Source organism: Zootoca vivipara, chromosome 13, assembly GCF_965207765.1.
Source record: "Zootoca vivipara chromosome 13, rZooViv2.hap1.1, whole genome shotgun sequence".
Lineage (NCBI taxonomy): Eukaryota > Metazoa > Chordata > Lepidosauria > Squamata > Lacertidae > Zootoca > Zootoca vivipara.
Window position 1 is genome coordinate 19,395,640 of NC_142596.1, and position 18,758 is coordinate 19,414,397.

Consider the following 18,758-nt stretch of genomic DNA (forward strand, 5'->3'; position numbering starts at 1 on the left):
AATTTGTACTACTTCAACATTTGAAACCGTAACTGTATATTTTGTAGCATTTGTTGTTGTTTAAGCTGTCTGTTGGTGCTTTCGTTTTCTGTACACAGCTTATTTATTTTTATTTCACAAAATTTAAATACTGCTTGACTGTAAAAACAACAACAACCCTTGAAGCAGCTTAAAGAGATCTATTTTTATATACCAAATGGTATAGCAGGATAGAAATAGCCTAAATAAATAAGGTACTTCCATGGGAGTGTGGGAAAACCTCATAATGTGACACTGGGTTGCAAATTAAGCTTCCTTAGAGCTCTATTTTAATTTCCCCAAGGTTCTAGTCCCTATGTCTGAGCATATATGTTCAAATGTGTACAAGGTATGTCTACTGAAGTCTCAGAAGACAATGAGGTTCCTCAGTAAGATACCAGGAGACATGACTTCAAAACTCTGATTATCTCTGTCCTTTCCTGTAAGGAGCAAAAATAAGAAATCATGCAAATATTCTCTACTTGCATAATTTTACAGGATGCACAATTCAGTTTTCCTTGGCATGAAATTTGGATAAAGCCTAAATGTCATGGGGCAGTGATGTATCACATCCTAAAGTAAAGAAGTGGGATAGCATGAATTGATGGCATTGTTGTTATTTATTCATACCCCACCTTTCCCCCAGAATCGGGATTCAAGGTGGCTCACAAAAAAATAAAGTGAATTCAAATAAAACACACATGGATAAAGCATATAAATAGTTATGATTAAAAAGCAATTCAACTATCTATGGAATTAAAATAATGTAAATATATATACAGAATATCAAATTGCAGATAGGGTGGGGGACAATACAGCACACCATGGAGAACTCTTCCTTGAAAGCAATCAGTTCGGCTTCTTTGAGATCCAATATGGAAAGGGGTCTCTTTGCCATTAGTTGACATTTTAGGAGAAAGGCAATAACTGTTTGGGAAGAGAATGCAGCTCAGTGACAGTGCACATGCGCCGCATGTAAGAAGATCCCGTTTCAAAGACCCTGGCAAGTGGCAGGTGATTGGACAAGCCTCTGGCTAGGACCTTGGAGAGCAGCTGGCAGGAGAGATTCACACAGTCCTCCTGACCTAACTTGGATCCACTCCCAAATGTGTTAAACATACAGTGGTACCTCTACTTACGAATTTAATGCGTTCCGAATGCACATTTGTAAGTCAAAAAAAAATGTAAGTCGAATCCCATAGGAATGCATTGGGAGAAAAAATTCGTAAGTCGAAGCAACCCTATCTAAAAATTCGTAAGTAGAAAAAATCCTATCTAAACGGCATCCAAGATGGCGGACGGAGCTCCATTCGTAAGTAGAAACATTCATAAGTAGAGTTATTCGTAAGTAGAGGTACCACTGTATGGGCAGGAGTGAGTGGCAGAAGGAGATACTGTGTCTCTTCCCTCACCCCAAAGAGAGCAGGAGAATCAATCCTGCCAAGTGGTGTTTGACAAGCATGTTCCCTGCAGGGTACACAATGGCAAAGCAATGTTCCCTGCAACTGGCAAGACTGCACCCTGAGCAAAGGATTGAGCTACATCAGTTTGACGCCACATATGTGTTCCACTGATGGGAACAGGCACATGCAAGCTAAAGCGCCTTCTTGCCCAATGTCTCACTCCTTAACAGTCCTGAGGTCACTTCAGGAGGCCCAATGTGTCCCTAGGGGGTGATCCAGAGCTTTCTCCACCAGACTCTGCTGGAACCCAGTTCTGCCCAGTTTGATTTGATCTTCAAGTCTTTGGCTGAATTGGGTGCATGGTCCTAGCTAACAGTTAGAATAGACCATTGGTCTATTTAAGACAGTTTTCTGTGATACAGATGGTCCCACATTTATTAAGGGATAACATCTTTCATTCATCACAAAAGAGAGGAACCCATGATGGGTCAACATGAGATCAGTCATAATGATATAAGATCTTATTGATATATCAGACCAGCATACATCTAGCAGTCCATAATTCAGTCCCAACAGTGGCCAGAAGGGCACAAGTAAAGCCATCCACTTGCCATCTGTCTCCAGTGTCTGTTATTTAAGGGTATACTGCTTCTGTGTGTGGCCCTTCCATTAAGCTACCCTGGCTTGTAGTCCATCAAATGAAAAATGAAGGTTTTAACACCATGTTGAGAGGGCTGTCATTGTTGATGCTTTTTGCTCTTTTCTTGTTTGACAAACCAGCGCACAAAAAAGTGACCCTGGCATCAAAGAGCCCTAGCAAGCAAGACATGACCTGTTGTGTGAAACACAGCTAAATAGCTCATGCTGCCAAAGAACAGGATTTACACACAGGCATTTAAGAGAGTAGTCATCGGCTCCAGTTTGACGAAATGTACTTCTCTCAACTCAGGTTCGGAACACATTCCTGAGCCATACAGCTTGACCTTACAACAGTGCTTGCTTATTGGCAGGCTAATCAAATATTTGACATTTGGTCAGGCTAAGTCAGGCTTTGCTGCTGTTAGAACGAAGTGTGCCCCTTCAGAGCTCTCCCAGGTCCTGAAGACACTGACAGACCCGGTAGCCTTGTTCTTGTGGAAGGTGATAAGCTGCCATGCAGGCTATATTGGTTTGGTCTTCGAGTAGAGAGCTTACAGTATGTGACTGAGCACTCCCCCCACAAGAGAAAAATCCTATAGAAGAGTAGCATGTCATAGGGAAAGGTATGCTAAAACTTTCCCCCTCTATACACCAATTTTCTGCATGCAAGAATTTATTCTTTTTGTTGGGAGGAGTATTCAGTTATATGACTCCCTGCCTGCAGTCAGAAGTGGTGCAGCCCTAACACAACTACCATTTCCATGAGATCAGATTCTCATGGAATCAGATATTGTATTTTGCCTGTTATATACTGTCTTGTTATATGAATTCATCTGTCCCCCCAGTCAAGACTGAACTGTAGGAAGGTGTTGAGTCAGGCAGAAACCAGGAACCATGGCAAGGGTCAAGATGGGAGGTCAAGACAAGTGTCAGTGCCGAGAAGACATCTATTTCCTAGAAAAACTCCAGGGGCCTGATAGAGGGACTCTGAGGTTCCCCACCTCTGCCAAACAGATGTGTGTGAGTGTGTGCATGTACATCAGCAGCTGTGCTTTGGTAGGGAAACAAACAGTGCTTTCTGTTAGTCCATTGTTACTTCCCTTCCCTTGAAGCCACATTCTACTTTTCAGAGCGAAAGCATTGGAAATATATTATCTCTTCCTCCACAGCCTTCATAACACAGAGAGAAGAGGCATTTATACCCTCCATGAGGGTCTCTATTGGTGACAGTTAAGCCACCCAGTCTCAGGTTGTGAGTATATTTTGCCCTTAATGCAATGTTGCCATAGATAATTTTCACCATGGAAATTAATCTATACAGTCAAAAATAAGGAAGTGCACCTGAGGCCACCATTAGAGTAGTGCTAAATCTGTCCCCTACCCTATTGACTCTGGCAATTGTGAATTTGGACATGCTCCTATCAGACTAGTCCTATTTTGAATTCTGGCTCTTGGTCACGCTAAAATGTGACCAGTTGTTGGTAATAGATGTCTATGTCTGCTTCAAAAGGGTGAGATCAAGACCCTTACTGAACAGCTCTCCTTCCCTTTCCCCAAGAGTTGCTTAAACAGATTCAGTGAAGAAAAGCCAGGGGGGGCAAAGGCTTGTAAAAGAATTATGAAGTATCAGGGAAATTACATTTCCCTCCCCTCCAAAACTAAGTAGCATGACAATTGCAACTGATAGAGCAAATTAAATTCTAAATGCACTGGTGATTTGATATATATCATTTTGCAAAGTGTTACTGAGAAAGTGCTGTTGCTGGAAAAAAGAGTTAAGTTCCAGAACGAGCCCCGTCGGTTCTGAGACCTGATCCAATTATATAGAGTTCATTAACATAAATGTAAGGATAGGGAAGGACACAATGGAACAAAAAGAAAAGCAAAGAATATATTTCAGTACACTCTGTTTGGGGAACTAGAACTCTTTTGACCTTAAAAAGAGGATTAGTCAGATCCATGGAGAAGTTCAACAACTACTAACTTCTGTTAGAGGCAGTAGGCCTGTGAATATCAGTTTCTGGCAATCACACATGGGGAGATTTCTGTTGCACTCAAGACCTGCTTCTGGGCTTCCCAGACCAAGGGCATCTGATTGGCCACTGTAAGAAGAGGATGCTGTGCTAGGTGAGCCTTTCACGATCCTGGCGGGCTTTTCTGGTGTTCTTAAAATCCTGACCAGCATGACAATGCTCCATCTTTGCTGTCCCAAGCAACGTCACCTGAGAAAGGTCTCTATGCATCATTCTGCATCAAAATGGAGCAACTAGACTGTTGCCTGGTATGCGCACTGTGGATGATTTAACACCAATCCTCTGCTAACTGCACTGGCTTCTAGTTTGTGCCGGATTTGGGGCCAAGTTCTCTGAAAGTGTGCATTCACAAGCCTGCCCAAAATTAACAATCTTCAAGAGAGGCCTTGCAGTCATTGCATGTGGAACCATTTCGGATCTGCTGCAGTTTGTTTTCCGCAAACAACAACAACAACAACAACAACAACAACAAACCCCAACCCTATGTTATTTGCCTCATTGTCTGCTGTAGTGAAATTACGCAACTTACATAATTAATTACATAAATTACATTGTCCTATAATATTCCTCACCATTCATTTCAATGTGAAGGAAATGCAATGCAAATGGACAGAGCCATAATCAATCGCATATCTTGAGTGGACTGAAAGCAACAACGTATACACTGGATTGATTTCCATTCCAGACATATTTTTTTTATAAAAAAAAACAGTAGCAATTTCCTCTCCCATTTCCATTTTTGTTAGAATTCCTTGACATCCTTATTTACACCAAAAAGGATACTTAGGGAAATTCCTTTTCTGCTGCAGTGCCCCAAATTGATGGCTTTGATGCTGTCAATGGTTAGAGTGTTAGCCTTGGATCTGAGAGACCAAGGTTCAAATTTCCACTCAGTTATGAAGCTCAGTGTTGTGGGGTAAACAAGAACAATCAGAAGAACCCTGCTGGATTAGGCTAAAGGCCCATCTCATTCAGTATCCTGTTCTCACAGTAGCCAACCAAATGCCTGTAGGAAGACCGCAAGCAGCAGACTGAGGCAACAGCCTCGGGCAGCAGATAACAATAATAATTTATTTAAAAAATTATTATTTATACCCCACCCAACTGGCTGGGTTTCCCCAGCTTACAGCATATATAAAACATAACAAAACACCAAACATTAAAAACTTCCCGATACAGATGTCTTCTAAAAGTTCTGTAGTTCTTAATCTCCTTGCCATCTGAAAGGGAGGGCGTTCCACAGGGAGGGTGCCACTACCGAGAAGGCCTTCTGCCTGGTTCCCTGTAACTTTGCTTCTTGCAGTGAGGGAACCACCAGAAGATCCTGGGTGGAAAGCCTCAGTGTCCAGACTGAATGATAGGGGTGGAGACACTCCTTCAGGTATACGGAAGGGGCAGAATTCCACCACCACCTTTCTCCTGGAGTTCCCCAAACTAGCCTGCTCTGCACCTTTTAAGCCAGCCTGCTGTTGTCAGGTGCAATGGAGGAGGGTGGCCATTTGGAAATAAGAATTGGTTGTCAACCCAAGCAGGTTCTGTACATGGTAGGGCAGGGTGCCAAACATATTGGGCTGATTCTGTTTATTTCTTGTTACGAATGCTGCGGGTTGTGTACGACACGGGATACGTACGCGCCGAACCCGGAAGTACCAGAATGGGTTACTTCCAGGTTTGGCAGTTCGCGCATGCGCAGCTGCGACAAATGACGTCATGCGCATGCGCAGAAACGCCAAATCGCGCTGCGCACATGCACAGACCCGCCGCTTCATGTTGCATACTGCTCATGTTGCATACAGAGCTCCAGAACGGATCCCGTACGCAACATGAGGTACCACTGTAATACGAAAAAGCCTTGACAAATTTGCCCGGGATAATTTACACCATTAGCATCCATGCTTCTCTAAGATCTGAGCCCAGGTTCCCCCCCCCCCCGGTAGCCATTTCTATGTTCGCATGACACATGCACGTTTTGTTTCAGGGAAGATTAGGTGGGAGGACAAAGGGATGCTCTTATAATAGCTATTAGGAAAGGAGGTGGGGGAGAGAAGCAAGCTCTTGTTCAGCTATTAGAAAACAATGGCTGAGCCATTATACCTCTCCACCCCCCACCCCCCACTTCTGTCTTTGCGCTCTGTGTGTGTGCCTGTTCCAGGACTACAACAATAGGAATATAATCGCGGTGTGGCAGATAATGAATATCCAGAGCTCTTTTCCAGGTGAGAAGTGCCGTATTGTGACTAGAATGAAAACAGACATGAAGCACTCCTTCTTGGGTAGAGGCTTTTGATTGCCGCAAGGGGAAAGAGAAACTCCAGAGAATGCGGAGAGAAGCTGGCAGTAACTGTGCCCATTTAGAGCATTATTTTATAGAGTTCTCGCCACTGGATTTTGACTGAAATGATACTCAGAGTGAATTCTGAGGATGCCTCTTGGGCAAAACGAACCAAGGCAAGAGGCTACCTTTATAACAACCCCTGTATCCTCGCATGGGAAATGAGCATGCAAGACTAGGGATGGGTGAATCTGACAATTTCAGGTTTCTCACTTTCTCTCCCCCCCCCCCAAGTCTCAGCTTCAGTCCTCTGCATTTCCACACCAGTTTGCAAAAAAAAAGGGGGGGGATTCTTTAGGAAAATTCACCAGCATTTTAGTTGTAATTTATCTTAATATACCCATTTTGGTATGAAATTTTGCCCGATGTGCTTTTTACCCTAATGTGACTGCGTGTTTTTTTTGCATGTTATTCTCAGAAACACATCTCTTTTTGTGGACACTTTATCGCCTGCGTGTCCATCTTTCCACACACTATTTGGTTGGAGAAGTGCACTGCAAAATTCAGAGAGCTGCGGATTTTGAAAGATGGCTGCACTTCAGTTCACGTATTGCAGGCATTTCCAACAGGTAGATCGTGATCTACTGGTAGATCGCAGGGTGTTCCTGGTAGATCCCGGTAGATCTTTGGCCCCTCAGTGATCTCCTCCCCGCCTCCAAAAGGGGGGGGGGACAACTGTGGCTTCCTAAAATAAGCTCAACAACTTTGGTCCAGCCAACAACAATGGGTAGATCATCGCCAATTTTTTAATACTATGACTAGATCACAGTCTATTGGGAGTTGGACGACCCTGACGTATTGTGAAAATGTGAATTGGGTAGGATCACCTCTAAATGTGAACTGAACAGAATTTCCCCCACATCTCTACATGAGACATGATGTGGGGGTTAAAGGCCAAAACTTTATTAGATCAAGGACCTGCAAGGGAAAGAACCATTCCCACCTTGGGCGCTTTTGCAAGGTAGGAAATTGTGCTTGAAGTGTGATGGGTGCCTCTTGCTTGCCTGGATGGAGTGTGTGCACTCTCACACTCACCATAGGCAACTGTAGAAAGGTAACATAGATTTAGCTAGTTTGATGAAGGCTGCAAGTTCAGTTCCTTCACTTGGGCTCAAGGCCTCTGATCAGGTGGTTAGCTGGTCAGTGCACCTCATAGTCTCCTTGACCTTTGACCTTCCTAATTCTGCTGAACTACCACTCCCATCATCCCTAGTCATTGACCATACTTGCTGGGGCTGGTTCAGTCACATCTGGAGGGCCAAAATTTCCTCACACCTGGTCTATGCATTAATATGCACCCAGCAGCTGAACTAGAGCTCAACTTTAGGGTCTCATTTCCATCCACATCCTGCCATTGGATGAGCTTGCAAGTCATCAAAATGTCCAAAACTGGGCAAGCCCTGAGCTCCAGATGCATTCCATTTTGGCTCGTTGTGCCATCCCACATCTGTGATCATCCGAAAACGATGCCCTCCTTTAATAGAGCTGCCTCTTGGCACAGGAAGAGTCAGTTTAGCATAGCTCAAATGCCTGCCTGGCTCTTTTAAACACTACAACAACATTTGACCTTTTCAAGCATGCCTCTCCAGTAGCGGGAGAGTGACTGGAATTTACTACCACATCTGGGGAAATGCAGGACTCAGTGAAATATTCCCTCTCTCCCCCCCTCCCCCTATGTCACAGTTTGAGCTGGATATCAGAGGCCCAGTAACAGCTCAAGGCTCTATTTTACCATTTAGAAGAGGAGAAGGAGGAGTTCATTGCCTCCCGAGGACCATATTTCATTGCTCTACCAGACAAACATGGGTGATTGGAAGCACAGCATGCAGAGGGTATTTGAAGGCCATTCCAGCTGAGAAATTAGATGGATTCCCACCCACTCGGAGAATCATGAAAGTGAGTGCTAGCACAGTAGAAACCTCTGCATCCCAAATATTTATTTCAAGAGCTGGTCTAGCTTCGTAACTAGTTCACAGCTAACCCACTCCTTTTTTCTTTTTTGGCAAGTTGTATACTAAGGCTGCAATCCTATATGCACATACCTGGGAGCAAACCCCATTGAAACAAGTGGGACTTGCTTTAAACATGGCTAGGACTGTGCTGAGAGCTTTTGAGCAGCATTAAAGACTGGTAACACAAGTGTCCCATTCCTGGCCTATGGGTTGTATCCAGCATCAGCCATACTCAGAGGTGTCCCATTGATATTAATCCATAGCCATTAATTTCAAAACCATCTCCTACGGGTTTAACTTAGTTGGATACAACCTCATAGCTCCCCAGCTCCTGAGCCCAAACTGACAAGGATCATGTGCCTTCAGGGGAGCGCAAGTGCGACAAGGCCGTAATCTAATTAAGTTCCTGTTTTGCTATCAGATACGTCATCTCTTTCCTCCGAAAAAGTTATTGAAAAGAGAGGGGGAGGAAAGAGCGCGAGCTCTTTGTAATTAACATGCAGCCGTGCCTGTCATGCAAGGAGCAGGCACAGTTATAATAACTCGGGAGTCAATAATTCATAAACCATAATGCATTATTAATCAATTATCGAGGCCCGAATTACATTTAATGAGATTAAGCTGATTGGAGCGCTAAGCTGTTTGAATCATATTGATTTAATCAATGTGCTTAATTAAACTGTGTACATTTTCCCCACACACAATCGTTAGTTCACAACACCCTGAAAAAGTGGCCATCTCAGCCCTTCCTTGCTGTTCTTAATTAGGAGGGACGCAGGGAAATTGTATTTCATTTTTTAAAGTGGGGGAGGGGGCTTAGACCCCTGTTTTTGTATTTTAAAAAATGACAGATCACAACAGCTTATTATGTGGCTGTCAGTGGAGAGCTAACAGATTCTGCAGAGCTGGTAGCTCCTATGCCTTCACCAATGTGACATGACGTCCTTCAGTGACGGCCTCACAGCTCATATCCCACACAGTGGAACTGACAGGTGGACGAGGCTAACCTTCCAGATAAGTGCTTAAAGAATGGGTGAGGAATGTTCTTCAGCCCAAAGGCCACGTCCCCTCATGGGAAACCATCTGGGAGTCACCTATCAATGGAGGTGGGGCCAGCGGCAAAAAAATGGGTAGGCCCTGAAGCAAAAGTCTGTGCTATGTATGATCTGGTTGAGATTCCTGCGTTGCAGGAGGTTGGACTACATGACCCTCAGGGTCCTTTCCAGCGTTCGAAACTCCCATTGTTCTGGGTGCATTTTGCAACAGGGAAATTCATTAATGTGAGCGGTTTCTGAACTCTGGTTGCAGTACTGCACCTAAGATTTCAGATTAAAACTGCCACTGCAGAAAGGAAAGGAGGACCTCCCCACTTCCACTGTCTGCCTCCCCACTTCCAGCTACTCTCTGATGACTAGAGAAGGAACCCTCATAAGAATATTAGGGTGGGGCAAGCAGGGGAAGTATGGCTTTGTGTTGTTGTTGTTTTTGCGGTCTTCAGATGAGGACTAGACCATGTGAAAAATGAACATAAGATTTTTAGCTGTGGTTCATTTTCAGCTTTGTATTCTTGTGAAAAAGTGCGCCTAGACACTCTGTTGTGGAGTCCATAACCTAGGTTTAAGGTGCCATTCAGCTCCTAGCTTTCATATCTCAGTTTCTAACACTGGTCCCTTACAACTCTACAATCTTATGATTCTATGGTTTTAAGTGACTCTTACCTTTCTACAGTAGGGTACATTCCAGGCACCAAAGGAGAGAGGTTTACACACACACACACACCGCACTACAGCTCTGCACCCTTCATCCAGGCCAGCAAGTGTTCAAGGATACATTCAAGCCAGGCAAAAGTGCTCAAAGAGAGCATGGAGCAAAGGTGCAAAGATGCATGGCCTGGTGATAGTCACATTCAGCCCCAAAGCCTGAGGATCTCCTCTACCTGGCCTAGACAGGTGGGCCGCTCTACACTATTTATAGGCAGAGAAATTGAAGTGGGTGGACCATTTCACCAAATTTATCCAGGGAGAGGAGAAAGTTCCCCAACACATTTTCACAGGGATGGAACTCATCGTAACAGAAAGTACAGATACTCCCTTCCTTCCCTGAGGTTTCCTTTGCTTTTGCTGCTGCTACAACCACAGTCTGTCCATCATTTTGCACCCTCCACAATGTCCCAGAACCAGTGTTATTATGGGTGCCACACACACACAAAAAGTGGTGGAGAATATTCAGACGGGGAGGATCTGTGAAATTGCCTTCTTTTGAGGGGAAGATGTAGGTCTGAAAAAGAAAAAAAATGTTCTGGGGGGGGGTGTCATCTGAGAAATTTTCACTCAGCTCTAGTGCTGCTTCACAACATTCCCCTGTCAACCAGGCAAAGTAACAATGGCCTCATCAATGACACATTACAAAAGGCAATGTTTTTGCTTACATGGAGGCTGTATACCTTAAGCACCATTCCTTTGAAATTGACTTTGTTGCAATCAACAGGGCTCCCTTCCAAATACACAAAGCCTGGATTTAAGTTTGCCATCCCTTTCTCTCTTGCAGGGCTCTTGTGACTTCAACAGCTGCCTGAAAGGGCTGATAATCAACAGGCAAAGCTCTTCCCATCACTGTGAGTTAATGGAATAAATGGCAGTCATTTACTTTTATGGGGGGGCGGTAAAGGCGCTCAGGGGGAGCCCATTGGGACAGGAAGTTAAATCAGCCACCTGCCTCTGGTGACTCCAGTTTCTTCAGGGAGGTGGAGAAGTAGGTTTATAATGATCTGAGTAACAAGGTCATGCCACTCCATCTGATTACACAGTGGCATGCTGCAAGACAGAAGTGAAAGTCCTGTTTCAGCTCTAAGGCTACATTCTCTTTAGGGTAAACTTCTAGGGGTTCCATGCTATTGGCGGTTGGAGCCAATAAGCACCCCTCTGGGTTTCTCCCAAGACTGCACCTCTAGGGCAAAGAACTCACAATACACACAGAGCAGAGCACTCAGAAAAGTGAGCCAAGACAATGACTTGGGGACCAAGTCATATCCTGTGGCGCTTGATAATGGAATTATACTGATACATAAAAGTTTTCCAATTTTACAGCAGGTAAAATAGACACACACACACACTTTCATACAAAATATTGCATGGAATTGCTCAATAAGTACATTACGATCAACAATCAAACCCAGTTAATTTTGCTACTGCCTAATGATTATCCAATTGCCATGAGACACTGACACAGACTTCTTCACTGGTAGCACCCATGTTGCAGAGTGCAGTCTGCTCTGAAATATGGGAGGCCTCATCTTTATTGGCACTCTGCTGGCTTTGGAAGGTGCACCTGTTCACACAGGCATTCCCTTGATCTCTCAACCTGAACCTCCTGTTTCAATGTCTCTCCTGCATTGGTCTCTACAGCCACAGCAGGTGCTGTAACTCTGTCTCTCTCCCCCAAAGGCACACTCCTCCATTGCCTCCTGAGACAGACAGATGCCAACCATAGATGTTTTCCTGGGATTGATTTGTTGTGTGTTTTACTCAGGGGTGTTAACATTTGTGTAACTGGCTCCCATAAATAGTAAAGCACTTAGAAGTCTATTTTAGCATTAAATTGTATCTTAATGTAATACAAATACAGTGGTACCTCCGTTTGTGAACTTAATTCGTTCCAGAGGTCCATTCATTAGCTGAAACTGTTCTCAAGCCAAGGCGTGCTTTCCCTAATGGGGCTTCCCGCCACAGGCGCCCTTCCCCCGGTTGAATTCCATTTGCTTTCTGGGGGAAAGTTTGCTGGTCAGAATGCCTACCTCCGGTTTTGCGGAGGTCGTTCCGTTGGGGATGTTCAGGGAGGCAGGAGAGGATATATTGTGTAATTATATCCTTTCCAGCTTGTGTTAACAAGTTCTACAATTTAGCTGAGTAACATTCCCCTTTTCAAACTTGTGCAGTGGATAGTGTTTGCCAGGCTTGTATAAAAGCATCTAAAATAAGTTACCTGGCAATTTACCCTTTAGTCCCTCATAAAAAAGATAGACACAACACAGTCTTCTATAAAAGTATAAAAAGAGTTTACTCTCTCACATTCTGTTCACAAATAGATCCCAGAAGGCAGACTTAAGTTACAAAAGTAATATACCTGGAAACTATCCCATAAGGAGACAGCTCCTTTGTCCTCTCTTGGCTGGAAGAGAGCATCTTAGGCTAAGCAGATGTTGCTTCTTCGACAAATGGAGTCAGAGAGAGAGAGATGGTGGCCAGTCCTATGCTTTTGTTACCTGCACAGGTGCGGCCACGCCCACCTCTGATCACATATAGAGGAAGTCTGTCCCAGCCTAGGAGGAAAAAGGAAGTTTAGCTGCTGGCTGGGCAAACATTCCTCCTTATGTGTAAACATGTTCACTCTAGGAATGTTGTACTTGACTGCTCTGTGTTTCACATCCCACATGTTCCCCGAAGCGTTTGTTGACTGGACTGTTCGCAGACTGAGGTGCCACTGTAATATGATATGCACAACTTTTCTGGTGTACACGTAGGCAGGTAAGAATCCTACAGGCACGTGTACACACACAAACACATACACAAAACCATGGGATACTCTCTGCACAGAGGGATCCTACCATGGTCATTGCTTTCCCTTTCTCCAACAACCACCCAGGGGAATGCCAGCACGCATAATAATAATAATAATAATAATAATAATAATAATAATAATAATATCTTATTTATACCCCGCCCATCCGGCTGGGTTTCCCCAGCCACTCTGGATGGCTTCCAACAGAAAAATAAAATAATCGATTAAACATTAAAATCCTCCCTAAAGAGGGCTGCCTTCAGATGTCCTCTAAAAGTCTGGTAGTTATTTTTCTTTTTGACATCTGGTGGGAGGGCGTTCCACAGGGCGGGTGCCACTACCGGAAGGCCCTCAGGTGGTTCCCTGTAACTTGGCTTCTCGCAGCGAGGGAACCGACATAAGGCCCTCGGCACTGGACCTCAGTGTTCGGGCAGAGTGATGGAGGTGGAGACGCTCCTTCAGATATACTGGACTGTAGGAAGACAATGAGGCAAGTGATGGCAAATGAGGGCAAGCAAAGGTCATTTAAATGAATGTGAGGTTTTGCAAAGTGCTTTTTAAAAGTTACCAAAAGGGAGGAAGCTATTCGGCACTGCCAAAAATGCTCCCCCTCCCCCCCCAAAAAGAAGAAATGTGAGTCAGCTCAGCTTTAGTTTCAAACCCCATCAGCTACCACAGTGAGCACTTCAATGTCCTTACTTAACATGGGCGTTAAGTGCCCAATGCTGTGACAGTTTAATTTCTCCCCTTGGTGCAGTTTCTAAGCTGTATGATGCAGCCTGAACATAATACATAATAAAACCTTACACTTGTCATAGCACAGTTTGTCCTGGGCAGAATCTTTAATTCCATTGACAATGCAAGAGCCAATCACAGACTCTCGCTTAGCACCCACATATTCCAAAACGAATATGCAGTGTTGGCGGAGGGGCGGGGGACATACGAGTGTTTGGGGTATCATGGGAGGGGGGTGATGAGTGGGATGAAACCAGCCACAAATCAGCTTCCTTGGGCATTCTGCATATTTAGAACAGGACTATTTGAGAAGCAATGAGAGACTCCGTGAATTCTATGGTGACTCCCTCTTTCTTGTAACCCTCTTCCAAAGAGAAGCGACATTTTAATAAGCAGGTTCGTGCAGCTTGAATAGCCGATCTGTTATCTCTAGAATTAGAAAAGGACGAGGGTGCTGGAATGTATAAAACATGCAGGTCTCAATAGATTTGTGCATGGAAGATGAATACTAGGGTGGCTCCTTATGCCTCTCCTTCCCGTGTTCTATTACTGATAAGTAATAAGCAATTACTGGAAGGGACAAGAAGGAATGCCAGCAATCTCAAGCAGCCCGGCGACAGAAACTGTAAATCACGGGACACCTGTAAAGCAGAGGTGGGGAACCTTTTGCAGCCCGAGGGTCACATTCCCTTGTGAGCAACCTTCTGGGGGCCACATGCCAGTAGTGGGAGGGGCCAGAGACCAAAATGAAAGGAGCAACAAATGCAACGCTTACCCTTGTACAGTAGGCTACATACCAGCCATGCAAAAGTCAATGGTTTCTGTGCACACACATTTTCTCTATCCAGGCCAGCAAAATCTATTCCATTACAGCCAGAAATAGAACTTGAGCAGGACCAGGGAAGAGAGAGTCTGGAGGGCCATGGTTGCCCTCCCCTGGTCTGAAGTTCCCTGTCATTGTCTCGAAAGCTGCAGCTGGCTCAGTATGGGAGAAGGAGATAGTTGTCTCACTCTCTGTAGCACCAGTGCAGCTCTTAGGAAAGTGATGGCCCAATTCTTGCTGCTCCATGGCACCATCCTGATCACATCTATAAGGCTGGGTTGGGGAGCTTTTGGTCTTCTTGATGTTGCTGGTCTACAACTCCCATCATCCCTCTGGGAGCTTGCAATCCAGCAGCATCTGGAGGGCCACACCTTCCCCAACCCTGACATAGCCTTGTTGAGATATTCCATTCCACCTTAAGTTACAGACCTGTAGCTGTTGTATGTCACATGTCTGTGAACTTCCGTTGTGTATAGCTTTTGCTTTTGCTTCTGCGTTTGACCACGAAGGAGAGCAGACGTGTTTTTCTCTCTCCTGAGATATGCTTAAATAAACGCTTGTAAATAATGCCACTACTACCATCTCTCGCCTATCGTTTCTGCTGCACAGTGGATCCTGCTATTACAGCGTGTCCTGGCTTCTAAAAGCCTGGGTCATTATCTCATGCTGCACTGGAGGGTGGAGATCACCCAGCAGCCGGCCAGAAGGGCACGCAGCCCTCGCGTCTCCCATTGTGCTTGCAAACAAGCCTTAAATAACTGGTGCTTCAAGCTTGAGGAAGTCATCAGCCAGAGTAGTTGTCTAAGACTTGTGAAGCCTAGCTTGGTCTAGCCTAATACCTGCTCCTGCTTATTTATCCTTTTAGAACCTGACCTCTGCTAGATCAGACCAAAGATCCATGAGAGTCCAACATCCAACACCCAATGGCCAACTAAATGGCTATGGGAAGCCCGCAAGCAGGACCTGAATGCAACAGACCTCTCCCCACTTGTGATTCCCAACAACTAGTTCTGCACTGAGTTATCTTCCTGTGGCCTCCTGGGGCTCCCTTTTGAACCCAACCTCTTGCCTATCTTGGCCTACTTTCCCTTTCATGTGACCCTGGGGCCGTACTCTCCATCTTCAGGGCATGAGGTCAGGGATGTGGTCTGGAGAAGAGAATTGCCCTCAAGGTCAGCACCAGACGCTTCTACTGACCTGGAAGCACTTGTGCAAGAGGGGCCCATTGTGCCAATCCCATTCTGGACAAAGGCATTGGAGCTACCTTGCTCCCCACCCACCCTAGTGGAAGAAGAGTCTCCCTTTCAGCAGCAAACCTGATAACTACTAAAGCAGGTTGAGGTTAGTTAAATGAGGAGGTTCTACTCACTGAATGTGCAGCTAACTACTGGGACTTGCAGCTCCTTTTCAAAGCTCAGTCTCAGGTTGACTGGTGCACTTATGGAGTCTCTCTAGCATGGAGCTGTCCAGGGTGCTTAAGTTTGCCTCAGCCCTTCCCTACATAACCTCATCTTGCTCAATTTGCCCAAACCTGAACAGGATGTCAAGTTATATGGACCTCTGGCCTGATCCATCAGAGCTTTTCTTATGTTCTCATTACTCACACCTGGTGCCTCGGATTCACAACCAGTACCCACCTTTTCTGGAAATATTAACCCATATAAAAATGTTTTGAAATAAATAAAGTAAGTTGCTTTAGTCTTGAGAAACCACATTGTATATATCTGTTTTGGGAGAGGGCGGCGGGGGGGGGGCTCTCTCTGGAAAAGCAAAATTATTGTAGATGTTGCCATTATGGACGATTTGTATATTATTTAATCAACATAAACCTCTAAGTAGTTTACATAAAACTAATATAAATATTCATAAGAAAAAATACTGGGGGGATTTCAAGACTTAAAGTTCAGGAAAATATGAATAAAATTGGCAATTTTAAAAGCAAATATGCATTAAAAAATTTACATTGTGACCCAGGACTTGCTGGTGAAGAGTGGATAATAAAGACATTTATTAATGGTGGTGGTGTTGTCTAGGTACACATTCCTAAACAAAAAAGTTTTAGCAGGAACTGAAAATGACACTGCAAAAGCACCTGCCTTACTGCAATGGATTTTGAAAGGAAGTAAGAGCAGGGGAAAGTGGCAGAGTTCCTTGTGGACCTAAAGAACACAAAGCCCACCTGAGGGCAATGAAAGAGGAGCTGTCTTCAGCTCTGCTCCACTGCCTCTGCTGACCGGGTCTCTAAAGTTTTAGATGACACCCTTCCTGAAAGCCACATCTTCTATCCATGTGGCTTATCCACAAGTGATGACGGCAACTCCCATTTGTACCGGTGTCAAAAAGGCTTTTAAACATTTTCTGTGTTTTTCCAAAGCTTGGCCATTTATGAAATTGCAACAATGGACCCCCTTATTCCTCCCTCCCTGACCCATAGATTAGAGGGCTTGTCAAAACAAAGCCAGGGGAGCGAGGCATGGGGGTTGATCAAAGCTAGGAGGCAGTGAAATGAAATTTGGTGTATCTCCCAAAAGCTATAATTAACCAAGCTGCTCAGATGAAATAAGTAAATACATGATTATTCAGCCTTGCCCGGAGGCAAGCTTGTAGCACACCACATGGTACAGTCTCTTTCTGACAATTCATCCAGCAAATCAAGTGGATGGCATACTTAGAACACCGCTGTTGTTATCATTCCTGGAGCATGCGCTAGGTCTGAGTGGCACCTTAACTAGCAAGCAGGCTACACTAATACACATTGGTCCCTGAAGCAACTGGGTGCACAGCCCATTTCTGGCCACGTTGCTGAAGCAAGTGACATTATTTGGTGTTACAACCCGTTCAGCCAGTTCAACCAGTTCTTCCCTTTAGAAAGAACAACATCCCCATTCAGGTTTTCACCGCAGTCCCTGTAAGCAGTGTTTCCAAAAACAAACATTAGAAAACACAGCCCGATCTGGGAGTGTTTCTCAACAGCAGTGAAAATTGGGCAGATAATCTCGGTTCAGCCCAGGGTTCCATCTGCTGCATTTTAACTCATTGCACACGACTGTTAAATGCACACTGTCACTCACATTGTGTTTCCAAATGGAGGAAGGGTACAAACCAAATGAAATGGACTAACTCAGAGGCACCCATGACTTACGGAACTGCTCCAGATCATCGCTGCTTTCTGACTCAGGCATGGCTGTGATTGTCAGCAGGGGACAGGGGTTTCCTCCCAGAGTGTGACACAGAGTCTGCCTCCTGAAGAAGACTTTCTTTGCATTCCTGGCTTGCTCCAAGATGTCAAGGTGAGACTGGAGAGAGGGGGACAAAAGTAGGAAGACGTGTGAAAAGTCCAACCAAATAAAATCAAGGATCCATCTCATCCAGCACCCTCTTTGCAAAAATGACCAGTCAGATGCTCCTGGACACTCACAAATCAGGGTGGTTGTTGTTTTAATGTGCAATTGACTACAAAATGTGCAGTTGGGGGGAAACTGTGCATCTGTAAAAATGGGCCAGGGTGGGGGAAGGCTAGACATGTCAGGTGTCTGTGTGTTTTTAAAGCACTTAAATGATAGGAAATGTCTGGGGTGGTATGTGACACAAATCATATCAAGGGTGCTCATTTCCATGCAGTGGTACCTCATGTTAAGAACTTAATTCATTCTGGAGGTCCATTCTTAACCTTGAAACTGCTCTTAACCTGAGGTACCGCGTTAGCTAATGGGGCCTCCCGCTGCCACTGTGCCGCCACCGCACAATTTCTGTTCTCATCCTGAAGCAAAGTTCTTAACCTGAGGTACTATTTTATTTCTGGGTTAGCTGAGTCTGTAACCTGAAACGTCTGTAACCCAAGGTACCACTGTACTTTCAAACTTCCCAGAATATATCTTGGGGACCTGGCCCTCCTTTTCATCACCTACATCTTTGGGCAGTCTACATTTCATCACATCCTTGTAAATACCCTAAATCCTGTTCTTGCACCTTAGCTCTGTCTCACACCTTGTGTTCCTTCTGCTGCAGCAAGTGCAAAACAGCTGCTCTGGGGGTCCACTCTGCCTATTGTGACACATACTATAAAAGATGCAAATATCTAGCTGCCCAACTATGCAATCTGTCTCTGTGCACCGAGGAATTAGGCAGCTGAGCCAAACCGGACCCAGCCTACCAATTCATGTGCTGCTGAGTGAAAGGTTGCAATGTTTGCATCCTTTTCACAGCAGCTCTTCAAAGCCTGAGTGGAGGTGGGGTAAAACAAGTGGCAACAGAGCAATGCAGCAA

General features: G+C 44.8%; 1 protein-coding gene across 1 annotated transcript in view; it reads right to left on the reverse strand.

The window, feature by feature from the left end:
• Positions 1-18,758, reverse strand: part of AGBL1 (AGBL carboxypeptidase 1) — a 403,281-nt gene that overhangs the window by 278,678 nt on the left and 105,845 nt on the right. Inside the window, exon 17 of the mRNA XM_088656701.1 lies at positions 17,635-17,788. Coding sequence (XP_088512827.1) covers positions 17,635-17,788 — 154 coding nt within the window. The remainder of the gene's footprint in view (positions 1-17,634; positions 17,789-18,758) is intronic.